The sequence below is a fragment of the Heliconius melpomene genome, chromosome 21, assembly GCF_056956725.1.
Source record: "Heliconius melpomene rosina isolate 202511_hmr_F chromosome 21, ASM5695672v1, whole genome shotgun sequence".
Taxonomy (NCBI): domain Eukaryota; kingdom Metazoa; phylum Arthropoda; class Insecta; order Lepidoptera; family Nymphalidae; genus Heliconius; species Heliconius melpomene.
In genome coordinates, this window is record NC_140409.1 from 2,620,507 (window position 1) to 2,639,273 (window position 18,767).

At 32.7% G+C, this 18,767-nt stretch overlaps 3 protein-coding genes and 1 long non-coding RNA gene across 6 annotated transcripts in view; 2 read left to right on the forward strand and 2 right to left on the reverse strand.

Moving 5' to 3' along the window:
• Nucleotides 1–43: 43 nt before the first annotated feature.
• Nucleotides 44–1,762, forward strand: LOC146526834 (uncharacterized). The gene is made up of 5 exons (XR_014879224.1): nucleotides 44–359; nucleotides 484–705; nucleotides 795–847; nucleotides 961–1,121; nucleotides 1,612–1,762. It is a non-coding gene; the product is annotated as an uncharacterized LOC146526834 (long non-coding RNA).
• A 2,037-nt stretch (nucleotides 1,763–3,799) lies between these two features.
• On the reverse strand, nucleotides 3,800–5,935 carry LOC146526835 (tubulin alpha-1 chain-like). Its single transcript, XM_085206420.1, has one exon. The coding sequence runs from the start codon at nucleotides 5,780–5,782 to the stop codon at nucleotides 4,430–4,432; it is 1,353 nt and encodes a 450-aa protein (XP_085062546.1). The 5' UTR covers nucleotides 5,783–5,935; the 3' UTR covers nucleotides 3,800–4,429.
• A 4,289-nt stretch (nucleotides 5,936–10,224) lies between these two features.
• Blos2 (biogenesis of lysosome-related organelles complex 1 subunit 2) lies at nucleotides 10,225–11,539 on the forward strand. Its single transcript, XM_085205701.1, has 5 exons — nucleotides 10,225–10,350; nucleotides 10,382–10,696; nucleotides 10,786–10,916; nucleotides 10,981–11,092; nucleotides 11,185–11,539. The coding sequence occupies exons 2-5, from the start codon at nucleotides 10,648–10,650 to the stop codon at nucleotides 11,322–11,324; spliced, it is 432 nt and encodes a 143-aa protein (XP_085061827.1). The 5' UTR covers nucleotides 10,225–10,350; nucleotides 10,382–10,647; the 3' UTR covers nucleotides 11,325–11,539.
• A 3,206-nt stretch (nucleotides 11,540–14,745) lies between these two features.
• The window catches only part of Glut1 (Glucose transporter 1), a 46,654-nt gene continuing 42,632 nt past the window's right edge, over nucleotides 14,746–18,767 (reverse strand). For 2 of the 3 annotated variants that reach the window (XM_085205704.1, XM_085205702.1), the window contains 4 exons: nucleotides 18,365–18,589; nucleotides 18,031–18,170; nucleotides 17,278–17,393; nucleotides 14,746–16,759 (listed from right to left, as the gene is read on the reverse strand). In XM_085205704.1, coding sequence (XP_085061830.1) covers nucleotides 16,671–16,759; nucleotides 17,278–17,393; nucleotides 18,031–18,170; nucleotides 18,365–18,589 — 570 coding nt within the window. In that variant the 3' untranslated portion in view covers nucleotides 14,746–16,670. The remainder of the gene's footprint in view (nucleotides 16,760–17,277; nucleotides 17,394–18,030; nucleotides 18,171–18,364; nucleotides 18,590–18,767) is intronic. The other variant, XM_085205703.1, reaches the window with a different exon arrangement.

The following is an 18,767-nucleotide window of genomic DNA, read 5'->3' on the forward strand; positions in this document are numbered from 1 at the left end:
CGTATATATTCTATAGATCTTGCTTACAATCTGTCATTCTTATTTCTTATTCTTAATTCTTATCTGTGAGGATTTAAGTTAGCAATCTTTGCCAACCCTCGCTAAATAATAATTGTCGGAGTAACAATTTTAATCTCAGATATATTAAATATAAGTAGAAATTTTATACATTAAGATTATAGCTACTATAATTTTATTGATAAATAATTAAAACTAGGTTACTTCTATTAGAAATCACGCTAATCAAGTTTTTAATAGGTTTGTTGACAATTTTCTGAGAGATTCATCAATATGGGAGTACCAAAGTTTTTCAGGTACACCAGTGAAAGGGTATGTTCACAAACGGTTGTGAACATCAGGTATGTTCACAAACTGAACTGAATACAAATACTTGCCACTATTTTATAAATTTATATGATGTATTGTTTAAATTGTTACCCAATATTTCAGTTTAAAATTATTAATTTTAATTTATTATTTTAGATACCAGAGTTTGACAATCTGTATTTAGATATGAATGGTACATAGCTGTTCTCATCCAAATGACTCGAATCCACATTTTCGTATAACAGAAGAGAAAATATTTAAAGATATTTTTCATTACATTAGTATTCTATTTCAAATTATAAAACCTAAGAAATTGTTCTTTATGGCTATTGATGGTGTCGCTCCTAGAGCAAAAATGAATCAGCAACGAGGATGAAGGTAATATTTTCAATGTGGTTTACATTACCATTTACTTTAAAATCTATAAACACACCTTTAATTAATATAAAACATTAATATTTTGATAGATTTAGATCAGCAAAGGAAGCTGAAAAGCTAGAAGAAAAAGCAAAATCTAAAGGTAATAAAATAAATATGACAAATTATTTCTATATATAAATTCACATTTTTTTTGTTGCATAAATATTATGATTTACTTATAATTTAAATGTCTTTGCTTTTTATTTTTCTCAGGTGAAGTTCTACCAACAGAGAAAAGATTTGATAGTAACTGTATAACTCCTAGAACAGTTTTTATGGTGCGTCTACATGAACAACTTAAGTATTTTGTTAAGGAAAAGATATCTACTGACCCATTATGGGGTAAAGTAAAAGTTATACTCTCTGGACAAGAAGTAAGTACTTTTTTATAGACATATGATTTTTATTTATATTATATACAGGTTGGGAGTGTCTGCGCTCCTTTTACGGGAGCAGCATATAGGGTAAAATATTTCCAAGCCATACCTAAAAGAATTAATCAAGATTTGTCAACAGCTTAGACTTAGATATTGCATCCATACTGTATTACATGTGACACAGTTACAAATAGATACCAATAATGTAAACACCTACTACTACAAAAATACTACTAAATGTTGCCAGTCTGCCACTTTTCATACTCAAAAACTACACCAGAACGAGAAAGGGGTATCTCTCATTCTATTTTACCCAATTATCTATTTTCTATAACAAACCTAAACAACTGTAGTTGCAACTTTGTCTATCCTGTTACTTACAAGATACAGTCTTCTTCTTCCCATGCATTAATCCCGGTTATTGCCAGGGTGTGCCTGCAAGATACAGTGTGAAGACAAAAAAAAACAAAATATTTTTCTTTTTCAGGTTACATAACATCAAGGAACATCAACACCGCAAAAAAAGAAGAAACCAAGAATAGCTGTAAATCTACCATTCCAAATGGATTAAACATTATACAATTATTTTTTTATGTATTCATGTTATAATAAAACAAATAAAACTTTTTACTTATGAACTCCTCCAATTTATTCCTTGACCAGTGGTACTTTATATATGTCTAGCCTCGATGCCGAGTCCGGAAATAACTGACCCGCAAACGACGTGTATTCTTCCTTCTTGCTCACCATGGGGGAGCGAGGGGAGCGGCATCAGGGAGATTGCCGGCTTTCACTCTGCACCTATTAAAATAGGTGCGTCTTCGGGTTGTGGCTGTGAAAGCGCTAGTTCTCCGAGGGGGGAGGGGTTTTTGGGGAAGATGGGGGCTAGGAGGGGGAGGATGAGATAGAGTCGCCTGGGCGGTCAGCCCAGCCGGGTGAGACCCTCGGCTACCCGAGAGAGGCCCAGCTTAGGCGACCAGCGACCGAGGCGACAGCTCAGGAGTCGGATCCCCTCCAGGCTTTCTATCTTGAGATCGCGGTGGAGCATTCGGTTGCGGACAATGAATGGGGCCTGGGTGACTCGTCTTATGGCAGAGTTTTGGACCACTTGCAGGATGTTTCGTTGGCGTGGGCTGGCAAGGCAGTACCACCCCGGTGACGTGTATGAGAGGCGAGTCCTCACGTATGTCTTGTAGAGCGCCAGTTTAGTGCGCAGCGGCAAGTGTGAACGAAGGAGCGGACGCAACAGGAACAGCGCTCTGACCCGGATTGACGATATCCGTCTCTTTTATACCATTCTTTGTCTGTCAAAGTGTCAACTACTTTCTTCATTTTGGAAAAACCTAACACTCGACCATCCTGACCTCGTGCATGTCCTCATGCAAGTAGTCTTACCTAACACTTAGCATGGAGGCTAGATTAACAATAATTAGTTATTTCTAAATAACTACTAATACATACACATTTTAAAATAAACTTTACATAAACTTTGCATTAAATATCATCTATAAATGTTCCAATGATGAACGCTGTATTACTAGTGGGAAAGTCAGAGAGAACGGAGCGCCAAACACTACGGTCTACATACCACTTTCACCTCGTCCACTGTTATCAACTTCTTCATACATGCTGGGGCGTCCTTGTGCTTTTTACGTGAGCTTTCTCCAGTATCTTTGATGCTGTGTTTTCAAAGTTCAACTGAGGTCTCCCCCCCACTTTTCCCGGACGATTATCAGTACTAAGCGAGGTTTAAGCATCATGCCTTTGTATAAAGACAAAGACAGACACACTGCAAGCAAGAGGGCTATCAATTTCAAAAACTTGTATAGTAAAATTTATACCTACTAAAATAATTTAATCTAAAAGTAGTAAGTAAATAAAAATATCAATGGCGATTGATGTGCTAAAATTAGAAGAATGCAATTTAACTCATCTCTGAGTAGTTAAAGCTTCTGTGGCATCCGATGCAGCGTCGGAAAATATAACTAAGTACCTAAGTATGCATGCTAACATTATTATAACACAAAATAAGCAGTAAGTAGGTTAGACAATGTCTTTTCGTGGCAATATTTAAAACAAAAACTCGAGCGATCAATAACATAATTTTTATAAACTTTTTTTGCGAACTTTTTAGCGATTTTTTTTTTGTTTATTTATTATGTTTTGTACATCTGAATTATAAGCACGTGAAAATAGCATAAAAATTATATAGTTTAATTACGAATATTTTTGAAAATAAATTAGCTAAGAATACAACAAATCTAACAGTAAAATAATCAACCTTTTAAAGGTTTTTTTTCTTAAAATGTAGTTTTGTATACATTTCATCATTAGACTTGTATTGACTACTTGTTTATTATTTAGTTATTTAATATCATATTGATTTTCTTAAAATAATTTACTATGAGTATAAGTACATAAGGATATTGAAATTTGTGCGTTTCGGATATACGGACGTGTGACAAAAGCTACCATTGCGCGCTAGCTATAAATCTTATTTTCACCCATATATATAGTTACTAAATTCCAAAGAACTCTAAAATTTAAACGTGTCCCGAATGTTAATCCTTTTATTTTGCACTCACTAATTTTTATTCCAAAATACACAAATTTTAGTTTCTTCTTTCTATTTTAGACAAATACTTATGTATGCACTTGTTTTATTTCATAAGTGTATTTAATTTAAAAAATAAAAACATTATGAATAAATAGATGGCTACCAAAAAAGCAATAAGGACATAATAATCCGACCCACACTTATACAATAACAAATATTAAATACGAGAAACGTTTTTAATTTTGTTATATCGCTTATAAGTTTTTTTTTTCGAACATGTGGATTATGCTGTTAGCCCTATTGGCTTTTACAGCGACACCGGTTGGGTAGGGAAGAGGGTACTCTGTCCCTGAAGAAATGCAAGCACTAAGTGGCTGCCTGTGAGGAAGTCGACGACTGTAAGGGCGCCCCCTGCGGGACTCGAACCTCGGCTTGCGGCCGTCGAGCGGACTGGGATTTCACCTATGCTAAGCAAACCAGCCGCGACATGAAGTCGCGACTGGGGACAAATTAGACTACTCTAAGGCGTTTATTAAGTATAAGTATAAGCAGTGATAGTTCTAAATGATGCAAGCTTTATATAAAGAAATTTAATTTAAATAGAAAAACATTTATGTAAGCTCTAACAAGAATTTAATTAATTTCTTATTAAATCCAACATATGCTTCTGAAATCATGTCAACAATTTTTGTTTAATTTGCACCAATGTCTAGCAATTCTAAAATAAACGATTAAACAATATACAATTTTAATATTCTTCTCCACCCTCGCCTTCGCCTTCTCCAGAATCCATGCCAACCTCTTCATAGTCTTTTTCCAAAGCAGCTAAATCTTCTCGTGCTTCAGAAAATTCTCCTTCTTCCATACCTTCACCTACATACCAATGCACAAAGGCTCGTTTTGCGTACATTAAGTCAAACTTGTGATTTAACCGAGACCATGCCTCTGCAATCGCAGTTGTATTCGAAAGCATACAAACTGCTCGCTGTACTTTAGCTAAATCACCTCCTGGGACCACAGTGGGTGGCTGATAATTTATGCCTACTTTGAATCCTGTGGGGCACCAATCTACAAACTGAATCGTACGTTTTGTTTTAATTGTTCCAATAGCAGCATTGACATCTTTAGGTACCACATCACCTCGATACAGCATACAACAAGCCATATATTTTCCGTGTCGAGGGTCGCATTTTACCATTTGGTTTGCCGGTTCGAAACAAGCGTTGGTAATTTCAGCGACTGATAATTGTTCGTGGTAGGCTTTCTCAGCAGATATGACTGGGGCATATGTTACTAAAGGAAAATGAATACGAGGATATGGTACCAAATTGGTTTGAAATTCCGTAAGATCTACATTTAGCGCTCCATCAAAACGTAAAGATGCTGTAATAGATGAAACTATTTGTCCGATTAGTCTATTTAAGTTGGTATAAGTTGGTCTTTCTATATCCAGATTTCTCCTACAAATGTCGTATATTGCTTCATTATCAACCATAAAAGCAGCATCAGAATGCTCTAAAGTAGTGTGTGTGGTTAAAATTGAATTGTAAGGTTCTACTACAGCCGTAGAAATTTGGGGCGCAGGATAGATTGCGAATTCCAATTTAGATTTTTTTCCATAATCTACTGACAGGCGTTCCATTAGGAGAGAGGCAAAGCCAGAGCCGGTACCTCCTCCAAAAGAATGAAATATAAGGAACCCTTGTAATCCTGTACATTGATCGGCTAATTTACGGACTCTGTCCAAAACAAGGTCCACAATTTCCTTTCCAATAGTATAATGTCCTCTAGCGTAATTATTGGCTGCATCTTCCTTTCCAGTGATCAACTGTTCAGGATGGAACAATTGTCTGTAAGTGCCAGTACGCACCTCATCTACTACTGTGGGTTCTAAATCAATAAACACTGCTCTAGGAACATGTTTTCCTGCACCTGTTTCGCTAAAAAACGTGTTAAAAGAGTCATCGCCACCTCCAACGGTTTTATCTGATGGCATTTGTCCATCCGGTTGAATTCCATGTTCCAAGCAATACAGCTCCCAGCAAGCATTTCCAATTTGCACGCCTGCTTGTCCAGCATGTATTGAAATGCATTCACGCATATTTGTGCTATTAGTTGGTTGTTAAATTTATGAAAAACTATGATCTTTATACAAAAGAACTATCAGACTGAACTTGAATAACGATTGAATATTGGTATAGAATGAATGTGTTCTTATTTTAAATTCATGTGTCTTTTTTAAATTGCCAGGATAAGTTTTAGAGTTTGAAAACTGGCAGTTTTACTTCATTTAAATAATTAATTACAATTCTGTGTGTATTCTAAGCTGAATATATTACATTTTTAGAAATATAATTTATTCTTAGAAATGTAATCCATTCGATTTCAAAAATTTCTAAAATATACTGTTATGTGTGTATTTTAATCTACAGTAATCTATACTGTATTATACTATAAAGAAGTGGGTGAAATATTAAAAATATAGATAAATCCGATGTTATAAAAGTAGATAATATTTTTAAAAATATTAAGATATTAAAGAAATCACAAAAAAAAACAAATTTTATTTTGTTTGTCTTCTTCTTATACCCTGGGATCCGGCCGTTGAATCCTGCATATACGAGTTTTCTTAATTAAACCTATATTAATGAATAATACATGATTAGTAGAACAGATTACACCTGGGTTGCCTGGAAGAATCCTGCCGCAATCACCTTTAATTACATTTTTTCGTAACTCGTTTTTGGAGAAAATTGCACCCATACGTTTTTTATATGAATCGCACATCATTTGAAAGATAATCGCAAAAGGAATTGGAAAATTAAGGGTTGCCAGCTCTCAGTCTGCCGCAAGTCTAGGGTTGCCTGGTTTAAACATGTAACTAAATGTTAATAATTTGCACTCATGTGTTTTTTTAATGAATTATATATCAAATTAAAGCTTATTTTTTTCTGAACACTATAAAACAGGGTTGCCTGGAAAATTCCTGCCGCAAACAGGGGTTGCCAGCGTTTGAAATATTTTATTCCGGTTCCGTTTGACTATGAGAATAGACGATGAAATGCGCGGTCTGCCTTATGTTTTAAAGTAAAATATTATATAATAGAGGGTCAATCTTAAAATCAATGTTTATTCTAATTGTTCACCTGTTAAATGATGATTTTAATCATATTAAGTACACGCAGAAAACTATTTAAAGAAGAAGGCAAAGGCAGAAGAAATCATCCTTATTTTTCAAGTAAAATAATGAATCTATAATATTGAGTCTTTGCAAAATCTATTTTCTAAATACTAATATTTATTTATTCATTTAAATTACCATTTTGAAACAATTAAATTATCTAATTAAATAAATGTTTACAAATATCGATCTACTATAAACTATTAATATACATACATATACATCATGTTCCCTTAATATAATGAAGGGTGACCATTATTGCGGATATTTTTTTTATTAATTATATTGAAAAATACATTTCAATGAACTCTCTCTCTCTCTCTCTCTCTCTTCGTCCTCTACTTGTTTGATTTGACAACGCTTGCCGCAATTTTTTTTTTCTCACGCAATTTTTAATAATTTGCATAGGAAAGAAATATATATAATAGAATTATAATAAACGAAACTAAGTTAGCAAAATAAATTCGAAGAAAATCCGACAGTAATGCCGACTAATAAATGCTATTTACGGTTTATGACCAAGAGTCGGCAAATATCAATTAGTTGGCTATTTTTTACTATAGATAAACATTTTGCGGCGCGATACAAAGCAAACCAAATGCAATAAAATTATTTTCGAAGATGTATTGTTTCTAAATGCAATGAAAGTGCAGATGGCCAAATGAGTTGTTTTTGAGCATATTACTTAGTTATTTACCTTTCGTTTTGGAGTAAAGACATTTTTACTTGACAAAAATGAAGACGTGTTTTTTGTGCGGCAGGAGTGAAAATGTGATAGAATTTAACAAGGAATCTCTCCAAAAGTGTAAAATTATGTTATTGTTTTAAAACAAAAATATAAATAAGTATTTTTTAATTATTTTCTAATGCAAAACGTAAGTATACTTTAATGTTTAATATTATATAGTTTAATAAAATGTAGACAATTGTGGCCGTGGGAATTGCCTCAGTTTTGATTACACTAAGTTAGGGACGTGAGTGAGTGATTACGCTTTATTATAATTATAAGAACAATTCTTTCAGACCTAAATGCCTTAAAAACTATCAGCATAGACGGACAAGTTCTTGCTAGCGACATTTTTTTATCTATATTTTTTAATAGTTTTTATTAGTTGAATAGTTTTCATTTACTTTGCAAAAACGTAAGTATTCGTACCAAAAAGATGGGCGCCATAGTTCTTTTTACGGATACGGACGGCGTTGTCAAATCAAATAAAGCAGAGGGCGAAGAGAGAGAGAGATTGTTTATTGTATAAAAAATATCCGCAATAATTGTCACCTCTCATTATATTAAGGAAACATGTTGTAATTAATACCTTATAGTAGATCGATATTTGTAAACATTTACTTAATTAGATAATTTAGTTGTTTTAAAAGGGTTATTTAACTAAATATTATTATTTATAAAATAAATTTTGCGAAGACTCAATATTATGGATTATTATTTTACTTGAAAAATAAGAATGATTTCATCTTTAAATAGGTTTGTGCGTGTACTTAATATGATTAAAATCATCATTTAACAGGTGAACAATTAGAAACATTGATTTTAAGATTGACCTTCTATTATATAATATTTTACTTTAAAACATAAGGCAGACCGCGCATTTCATCGTCTATTCTCATAGTCAAACGGAACCGGAATAAAATATTTCAAATGCTGGCAACCCCTGTTTGCGGCAGGAATTTTCCAGGCAACCCTGTTTTATAGTGTTCAGAAAAAAATAAGCTTTAATTTGATATATAATTCATTAAAAAAACACATGAGTGCAAATTATTAACATTTAGTTACATGTTTAAACCAGGCAACCCTAGACTTGCGGCAGACTGAGAGCTGGCAACCCTTAATTTTCCAATTCCTTATGCGATTATCTTTCAAATGATGTGCGATTCATATAAAAAACGTATGGGTGCAATTTTCTCCAAAAACGAGTTACGAAAAAATGTAATTAAAGGTGATTGCGGCAGGATTCTTCCAGGCAACCCAGGTGTAATCTGTTCTACTAATCATGTATTATTCTTTAATATAGGTTTAATTAAGAAAACTCGTTTATGCAGGATTCAACGGCCGGATCTCAGTCTATTACTGGCATCACTAATATCAAAAATGCAGCATTTTATAATCTATGTGATCTGATATAGATATTCAAATGTCAGTTACCACAGACTGCATTTTTAAAAGTATTTAATTAAATACGTGTTTCATCGTTTTCTAGAATTCTCCCCCTAAGGTTGCAAATAAGGGGTTGAAAGTTTGTATTTGGACAAATTCTTAAATCGCCACGGACTTTTATGAAATTAAAAATTTAGACTCTTAAAAATATTTAATTGAACATGTGTTCACGGTTTTCTAACATTTACCCCCTAAGGGTGCAAATAAGGGGTTGAAAGTTTGTAAGGAAAGATCTTTAAATCACCACCGATTTTTATAAAATTAGAACTTTAGACTCATATAAATATTTCATTGAACGCATGTTGCATGGTTTATTAGTATTCACCCCTAAGGAAGCAAGCGAAGCTGCGAGCGTCCGCTAGTATTTTATATATATTCTTCATACACAGAAGTTATTCGATTATTTCGGAATTTAATTGCTGTCAACATACATAGATACATAGATAGTACACATATACTAGAGACAGATGTGCCACTGACTAATCTAAAATTTTTGTTTACGTCGCCCTAAGCGCTAGGTGTCGTTTGTGTCTTCTTGAGTGTAGAACCGTATCTATAGGTACCTACTTATAGCTAGTAGATTATTATTGTATCTATATATATATAATACACACATGCTAGTATAATTAATTTAATTTTCCTTGATTGTATCGATAAAATATTGATTTGAGGATACGTTCAAAAACAAAGCTTATGTTTTTTAATACATTTATTTAAAATATATATTAAGTCGTTTGTTTACATTCGAAGTAGGAGTTAGTCGGGTCAATCAGGCAGGTAGGATAGCCAAGTAATGAGAAAAGCAGCACTATCAAAGTCCGAATAAGATACTATAGTCAGAAACAATAAGTTATATAACCGATACAAGAGCAAAACACAAACAAAACCAAGTAACAATAACAAAAAGTTTTAAATTTTGACACAAATAAGAATAACAAAGTTCAGTTGAGTGTTGCAAGTGATCAGCCGTCAGTGTCGTAATTGCAAAAACTTTTAAATGGCTTACAACAAAAATATATATTGTTTTATATTTTATTTAAATTTAAAAACCTAATAAGTAAATTATAAAATTATTTTTATGTTGATTATTTCCTTCTTTATTGAATTTAAAATAAAAATATAAGAAAACGAAATATTGTATTTTGTAACGACATCTACTCTCTCTCTCTTAATGTTGATTGAATGTTTGTGTTTCCTTTATGTACATTTTTATGTATATCTATTAGATATAAAATATTAGGCTATAGGCTAACACGTATTTGATTACCCATGCTTACGTATATACTCAAATTATATATATTTTTTAATATTATAGGCAAATGAGTAAATGTGTTCTGTGATTATAGGTGAAGGCAGCACTTTGACTAGACGTCTTTTTGACATGCATTCTCCTATTGTGTAATACCTTTTTTTTACCGTACCATCTCCATAGAACAAGACGTTGGCAAAGTGATTAGTGCTCAACTGGCACGCTCGAATTGCCATAAATTAAGAACTGAACTGACCGAAGATTAATACTTAACTTTATCAGTATAATTTAATTATTATCACTTAAAAATATACAATTATTCATTTCAAATATTAAAGAATTATTTCTGAACAAATTACAATTATGTCTGAAGAAAATGTTGAAAAGTGGGCTAGAGAAGGGCAAAACAAAGGTTCGCTATAATTCTTCATTTATTTACTAATTCAAAATTTATAATTAAAGAATAGGAGGCTAGTATTATTTCACTGTTGCTATTTTCAGACTACTATATGTCTACAAGTTGTTCTAGTTTTGAAATGTTAGATCCTCATGATCCTGTAATAAGTCGTCTCGCCACTCAACTTTTTAAAAAGACTAATGATTATTTGCAAGGTGAAATGGCAGCTGGACAGGTAATTAAAATATTTTATATCTTTATTCTATAATATAACACCTAAATCATATTTATTATTTAAGGATCACTACACTCTTCTGGAAGAAATCAACAGATTGGCAATAACTAAATATGCTGATCTAAGAAACTTAACAGTTAACCTGAGCAAGACCTTAAATGAATGCAATGAAATGTGTAAGTTAAATAACATTTAAAACCAGTACAGTACAGCGTGGGCTTGTCAACCATTTTGTTTAATAATGATATATACAATTTTTATTTTTCAGACAATGCTCTTATTAAACCATTACTTCTTCAAATAGACCAAATAGACATACAAGTGTCCCAATTTGAAGCTAATGCTTATAGATTGGACAGTTACACAAAGCAATTAAAGGCCCGCTTTACAGAATTTGAAGAAAAATGAACACTATTCAGTGAAATGCTTTTACAATTTTATGTAAACATATTTTATATTTGTCTAAATCAATTTTATATATTCCAAATCTATTTATTTATACTCTAGAAAATAGCTTTCCACTATTACTTAAAATTACATCTGTTGCATCACATATTTACTGTGTGTCTGTAAATGTGATTGTTGTACGCTGTATTCAACAAATTAAAATCTTTATTAGCAAAGTTTTTATTTTACAAGCATATTGAACTAATGAAGTTTTTATAAATTTCAAATTAAATTCAAATGTAGTTATAATAAAATAATATTGTGTTTACAGACACTTCACTGTGTCACCATGATTTAAATTATATTATTTGTAGAGAATTCTCTTTAGTATATATGAATAATTAAAATATTATAAAATGAAATGACAAGAATATAATATATATTGACATGGCTAGATTATGATTTAAAGAAATAACCTCTAGATGGTTTTATATGACTTTATATATGAATAATTTTATTTGAGTATATATGAATAATTTAAACATAAAAAATAAAATGAAATGACAAAAATATTATGACAAGATGACAATATGTATAATATATATTGATCATGGCTAGTTTATGATTCAAAGCAATAACCTATAGATGGTTTTTTTTTCAATTTATGTAATTAGTTAAAATATATAAAAATATTTATTTACAATTTCAAACTTAAAATGCATTTGATGACCTACATATTCTTACCAATGTATATTAGTTAATTTTATTTTTTAAATGTAATGCAGTTTTTTTTTATTTAAATGTAATGTAATGCAATTTTTAATTAATGTATAATGCAATTTAGTACTTAATTTAGATTTTTATTCTTCGTTTATTAAGGAACATTACAAATAAAAAATTTTTTTATAATGAATTATCTATTGGAGACACATAGTTTTAACTTAGTTAAATATACAGTGGGTAAAAAAAGTATTTGCACACCTAATTTTTTTGAAATTACACCTAGAAAAACACAGATTGATTTCAGTTAATTATTGTATTTAATAGCTTAATCTATATATATTTAGAATTGATTATTAAAAATTCTTAAAAATAGAAGTAAATGAGATGGTAAAAACACCTTTTTTTAAAGTCAAATAAGTATTTGCACACCAACCATTCTCTTGATACAATGTTATTCCCGCGACATTTTGTCACTTTAGGTAAAATATGAACATCGTTTGTATACATGTGAACATTGGGAAACGTACCGAAGAAGCTCAGTACGAAAGAAAGGCGACAAATTGTAAAATCGGTACAAAATAAACCATTTACAAGCGCTCAAAGCTTATCAAATGACATCGCGTCAAGATCAGGTAAGGTTGTCTGTGCCCAAATTGTAAGAAACGTATTGGGTAACGTTGGTCTTCGCAACAGAGCAGCGAGGAAAAATTCTTTCATAAGTGAGGCCAATATAACAAAAACACTAACTTTCGCGAAAGAATACGTAAATTCTTTCATTTATTATTGATTTTTTTTTACAAAATATGTTCAAACCGGTTGGTGTGCAAATACTTATTTGACTTTAAAATATGTGTTTATACCGTCTCATTTTCTAATTTCTATTTTCTGAGAAATTTTATTAACCAATTCGATATATATAGATTAAGCTATTAAATACAATAATTAACTAAAAGCATTCTGTTTTTTTGTAGATGTAACATCAAAAAATTAGGGTGTGCAAATACTTTTTTTACCCACTGTATATATGCATAACTTTTGTATAATAATAATAATAAGTTCTTTATTTCATTTGTGTCTTACAAATATTGTTAGTAATATATTATGTACAAGTCAAGCTTAAAGATATTATAAATAAAAAATATTTTATATGAATTATAATTTAGGTGTTAGTTATTGTACACAGAATATACTTTTATTAAATAAGCGAATCAATTTTACATTTTTAAATATAAATTATTATAAAAAAGATACATTTAAAAATATAAAAAACCACACTTCCGAGGGCGGGACAAGGGTCCAAGCCATCGGTGGCTAGGGCTCCAGAGAGAGGAACCTCCGCACAATACGTGCCGTCTCAAGTATTACTGCCTTCTGTATCCGGTTCTTGATCCAACAGCTAAGCGATAGCCTCTTAAGGTGTTGGTCGAGGCTTTTCGCTATTAAGACCGTTAACCGAAACCACTATCGGCGCAATGATAGTCGCATTGACATCCCACATGGCGGTAATCTCATGGGCTAGGTCCAAATATTTAGATTGTTTTTCTTTTTCGGCCTTCACGAGATTTTCATCATGTGGGATAGTAACGTCAACAATCACTGCGCGGCGCGCCGCTCGGTCTACTAGTACTATATCAGGTCTATTGGCAACAATATACCTGTCAGTAATAATAGACCGATCCCAGTAGAGTAGATTAGATTATTATTGTTATTATTAGATTAGTTTTGTGAGTATCCCCAAGATAATTCAGTTAAGTCCATCTTCATTCAAATCTTTTCTTATATATAATAAAATAAAATGTGCATAATTATAGTACAGAAATAAAATATAATGTATTTGTATATAATGTACTTTTGTTTTGTATTGTAATCCATCGACGGATCAACGGTTTTCTATGGATAGAGGACCTCAGTGCCTATGCATTTCACCCTCATATATGTTCAGCGGTTTTCAGTGGTATTTGAGAATTTGTCATTTTTACAAAAAATAGATGAATAAATGATTTTTTTCTCAATATAGCTCAACAATAGCTTTTGCATCGTTATAGTTTGAACACATTTCGCATCTTTTTATTGTGTTTCGTTGTAGGTAATGCTACGTTTTGCACTAACGCTGTGGACGACACGGTGATCCCAGCGAAGTAGTTTGTAATTGTAGTTATCGAGTAAGACGGATCGGATGTGGCGCATCCTCCCCCTGGTAATGTCTGGTACTAGTAACCCTCTCCCCTCCATTCTAAACTACGAAGCTCGAAATGGACCCCCTAAAGCAAATCAAGTAATACCTACCTAGAGTAATAGTACCTACTATTTCGTCAAAATGTTCCATTTTTCGACAGTACCTTGAAAGTTAAGAGTGTTAAAATATATTTAGGTATAGCTTTGTAAAATGTATATTTTGGTAATAGGTATAATAGATTCAGGGAGGCCGCCGTGTCCCAGAGGCACAAGGGTGTGCCTGTAACGCAACGGTTTTGAGTTCGATTCCCACTCGAGGGAATGAATTATTATTTATTGTTATATTTTCATGTCTTCGCTGTGGCACCAAGGCGTAGTTGAGTTTCGCCATTCACGGAGTGTCTTAACGCAAACTCCCGTCTGTCCACCCCGCTGTGTGCGGGATATAGCGTGAAGTATTTTTTTTTATAATGCATTCAAAATAGTGTTCGTCTGTATGTTATACTTACAACAAAGTGATAAAAGGAAATAAAAGAAACACGAATTGTATTTTTTACGTTTTTATAACAAGTATTAGTTCCAATAAAATTTTACAAGTCCCTTTTGTACAAGTACAGAGAAATCTCCGTATATTGAAACTCAAAGGCATTTCAGATTATCGTGGCATATACTGTGGATAGTGCTTTAGAAGGTATTAGGGTTTTTCTCTAGCGAATGGGATTGTTATCCCAACAAATAACAAATCTGTCCATCCGTCCACCCAGCACCGATACGCGACCGATGTTTCGTTTAAAGCGTTCGAACAAAGCGGATTCATATATCTCATCAGACCGATGCCTAGTCAATATTAAGGAAACTTTACTTATCATACGTAGACTTTGTACTAACAGTGAATGATCATTGTATTTGTATCATTTAACAAAATATTTGTCACTAATTAAAATTATTATTGTGATATAATTGTGCTAGATATGGTAATAAAATATTAAGAATAATTTTCGAGTGTTAAGAAATTAAAGAGCTTGAGATGAAACAAGGAACTTTATTTAACCCCTTTTTGATATGTAAGGGCTTAGTTAGAGCTTAATCACTATTTTGATAGAATTTAAACAATATAACCATCAGTCGTCGATACGACGCTTGTCTACAGTCACACATATTAGGCCGTGCTACCTTTCCCGACCACGATAGGCTACGGAACCTTTAGTCTTAAATATTGAATTGAGCAGTTAACAGATGTACGGACGAACAGATTGACTACATCCCTGTAGTAACTACTGAACCCTAACTTATAAATAATGAAACGTTTCATTTTCTAGGGCGTATAAGTTTAAAAGCTTTACATTCTTAAAAGTCTTCACAAATTGTATAACTTACCATACTCTATTCTTTTCATCAATTAAAAATGTAATATGTTTTATTATCTCTTATCACTATAAATTAAATTAAATATTCTAACTCGGGAACACAAAATGTCTACGTAACCGACTTAAAATAAGTGTTGCGTGTCGTGTGTTCTATGTAAATTCTCTTTGCTCTACTCGTAAATAATTACAATATTTCATAAATATAATCAATTCCCGCGGATGCGTTTAACTGTAACGTTCTCCAATTATAATAATAAACATTTCATTATAATATTTCGGCCATTTTAGATATGACTTTAATTTATCATTAGGTATAACAATAATTATTATGAGTAAAAGGAGAATAAAAACTTTCGTAAAATAATATAATTATGTATAAAAATCAACAATACAATAAAGTCACACCATGTATGTACATCGCATCTATTAAATACACTTCAGTGACAATTATCATTGTCGAAAGCGTAATGTACTCTCGTCGTACCCATTTTAGATTATTCTAAGTATCATTGGCATAATATGACCTTACTTTGAAACCTTCTCAACTCTACGCGTACACTCGCACTAACAAGTGTACTGCTTGCGACACTGCCTTCGCCACTGTCTTCTATAAAGTATTCAATAGAATCTACTATTATTTTTTATATAATGAATTAACGTCGATGGCATAATTACTTATCATATAATTTTATTAATATCCGTGGCTGTGTAGTCTTTAATAATCCTTTAGCTTACCCTTCAATCTCAACGGAGCCTTGAAGTCTCCCAATGCCCAAATTTGCTCAATAATTATATTTTTTAATTAAAAGTATTTCATAGATATCTATTTAAAATGGGTACAAGAAATCGATGGCACTTTTTTCACGGTATCTAAGGTATGCATTTCATAAAATGACAGACTAAAGACCTATAATTAATTTATGCCGTGACTTACAAGCTAGTTTCGTATTATATTTAACCTAATCACATCAATTTAGAACATTTGTTGTGTGGTAGTGATAGACGCTCGGCCGGCGGCTTGTCGCTTGAGTCCATGAAACAAGAAGTTGGCGGCGGCCTTGATGGGCGCGACCAGGGGCGCGCGCGCGGCGGTCTCCCATTGTCAGACGTTGCCGGGCGTCGGGAAGCGCGGCGGCGGCAGCGGCGGCGGCGGGCGCCCGGCCTCCCCCGCGCCCGACGACACCTCCGACACTGCAATGCACACGTCACACACATGCACACGGGTCCATCATATTCTGTTTACTTTAAGAAATTAAATTATCCATAATTAATTCTTTTCTTTTTAAATTTAGAATATTTATAGCCGTAATGAGAACCTTGGTTTAAAACATTGGTTTCTATTCAACAATAAATAAATATAGAAGTTACGTAGCTTTTTTTTAAAATGATGGTGATTCATGGTGGTACATGGTGTCTCAAAGTACATAAATGATGGGCACAATTTATGTAGAAAGTGAAGTAATATCATTTGAATTTGTCGAACTATAAGCGGTACATAAAAGTTGTAATAAAAAGCAGTTGAATAGCAAAGACGGATTTAATATTAGGCCAGGTTTATATAAAATTCTTAAAATTGTACTAAAATAAGAAAATAAACCATAATTATTTTTAGTCTATTTAGATTTGGTTATATAATCCGTTTGTATCTGACATAATGTTAAATCCGTTCAACGTATTGAATGAGGCGTAGGCGCATATGAGATCCTTACATGAATCATGTTTCTCATCAACGGGAGCGGGTGGTGGCGGTGGTGGCAGCTGCTGCTCCAGTGCGTTCACGCAATTCATCATGCTTCCATACAGCCGGCTGTCGCGGAAACTGTCCCTGGAGATACACTCGTTAGTCATCATTCGTACTACTTAGCGTCCACTTTGTTATCTAAACACCTCGAATATTCAACTTTTCATAACACAAGAATCCTCGTGTTATTCATTTCTGTTATTTTTTAAAAAAATGTATATATATATGTATATATATATAATATATGCCAATTTTCCTAATGTTTGATCAAATTTATTTCTGAAAATCGTGTAGATAAAAATATTAACACGAGTGGATAAAATATACCTAATGTTATAATGCAAATGAATACCGAGCCAAATTCAATTATGTCACATTTGAAATTCCGCTGCGACATTTGTATATTATTATTTTAATCTGCTTTAGTCATTCATCAGTTAATGATCAGTTACCGAATGTACTGAATAATAATATTAGTATATCGTAATAATTTAACATTAACATAAGTATGTCAATTTGAAACATTTTACGCTTCTCATTTTTATTTCTATTTACAATAAAAGTGCATAGCGTGCATATGGCTATGGCAGTTCGTGTAAGGTGTCGGTAGATTGACATCGGCAAACAAGAGTTTGTGATATTTTGTGGTAGATAGTAAGATGTGCCAGTAATAGAAAATTTGACAAAAGTAAAATTGATTTTTTCATTTACTTATGCTTACCTGCCGTTAGAATTACGGAACAGTGCCAGGATCTCTTCAAAGGTCTTGTTCTTTGTTTCAGGAACTTTTTTATACGTAAATATCCAAAAAAATGCAAGGAATACGCTAAAAGGCAGGAATGTATAGTTGTCCAATAGAACCTGCAGTAAAATAAGTGTATTATAGTTTAAAATGTTTAAACGTAAGGTCTTGCGTACTTTACAAAACATTTTAGTGAATATAAAGAGCTGGTAATTTCTAGTTTTAAAGGTTATGTAAGTTATACTTTATTTAGGTCGATTAGGTTGTCTAAGATATTTACAAAAATATAATTGAATTTCATTTGGATACGTACATTCATACTAGGAAAGCCAATCCCAACCATGAAATTAGCCATCCAATTGACCAAAACGGCGATTGCCATCGCACTTGGTCGCGGTCCTTGCGAGAAAAGTTCAGCAGTGATTAGCCAGGGTATGGAGCCGGGGCCAACAGCGAAGAACACTACGAAGCTCAGCGTGGACACCACCGACAAGTAACTCATCCAATCGATCATTTCCTGCACATAGCCAAAGAACTCCTATCAGGGGATAGCAATGATGCTCTTTCCCGTGACCGACCGGAATAAGAAATAAATCACAAACATAAATGCCATCACACACTTGTCGTACTGTGTATGTCTAACGGAAGTCGTAACCGCAAAGAGCTACAAGCCTATAGGTATCAGCCTCGCTCTCCGATCTCTCTCGCGTCCCCCC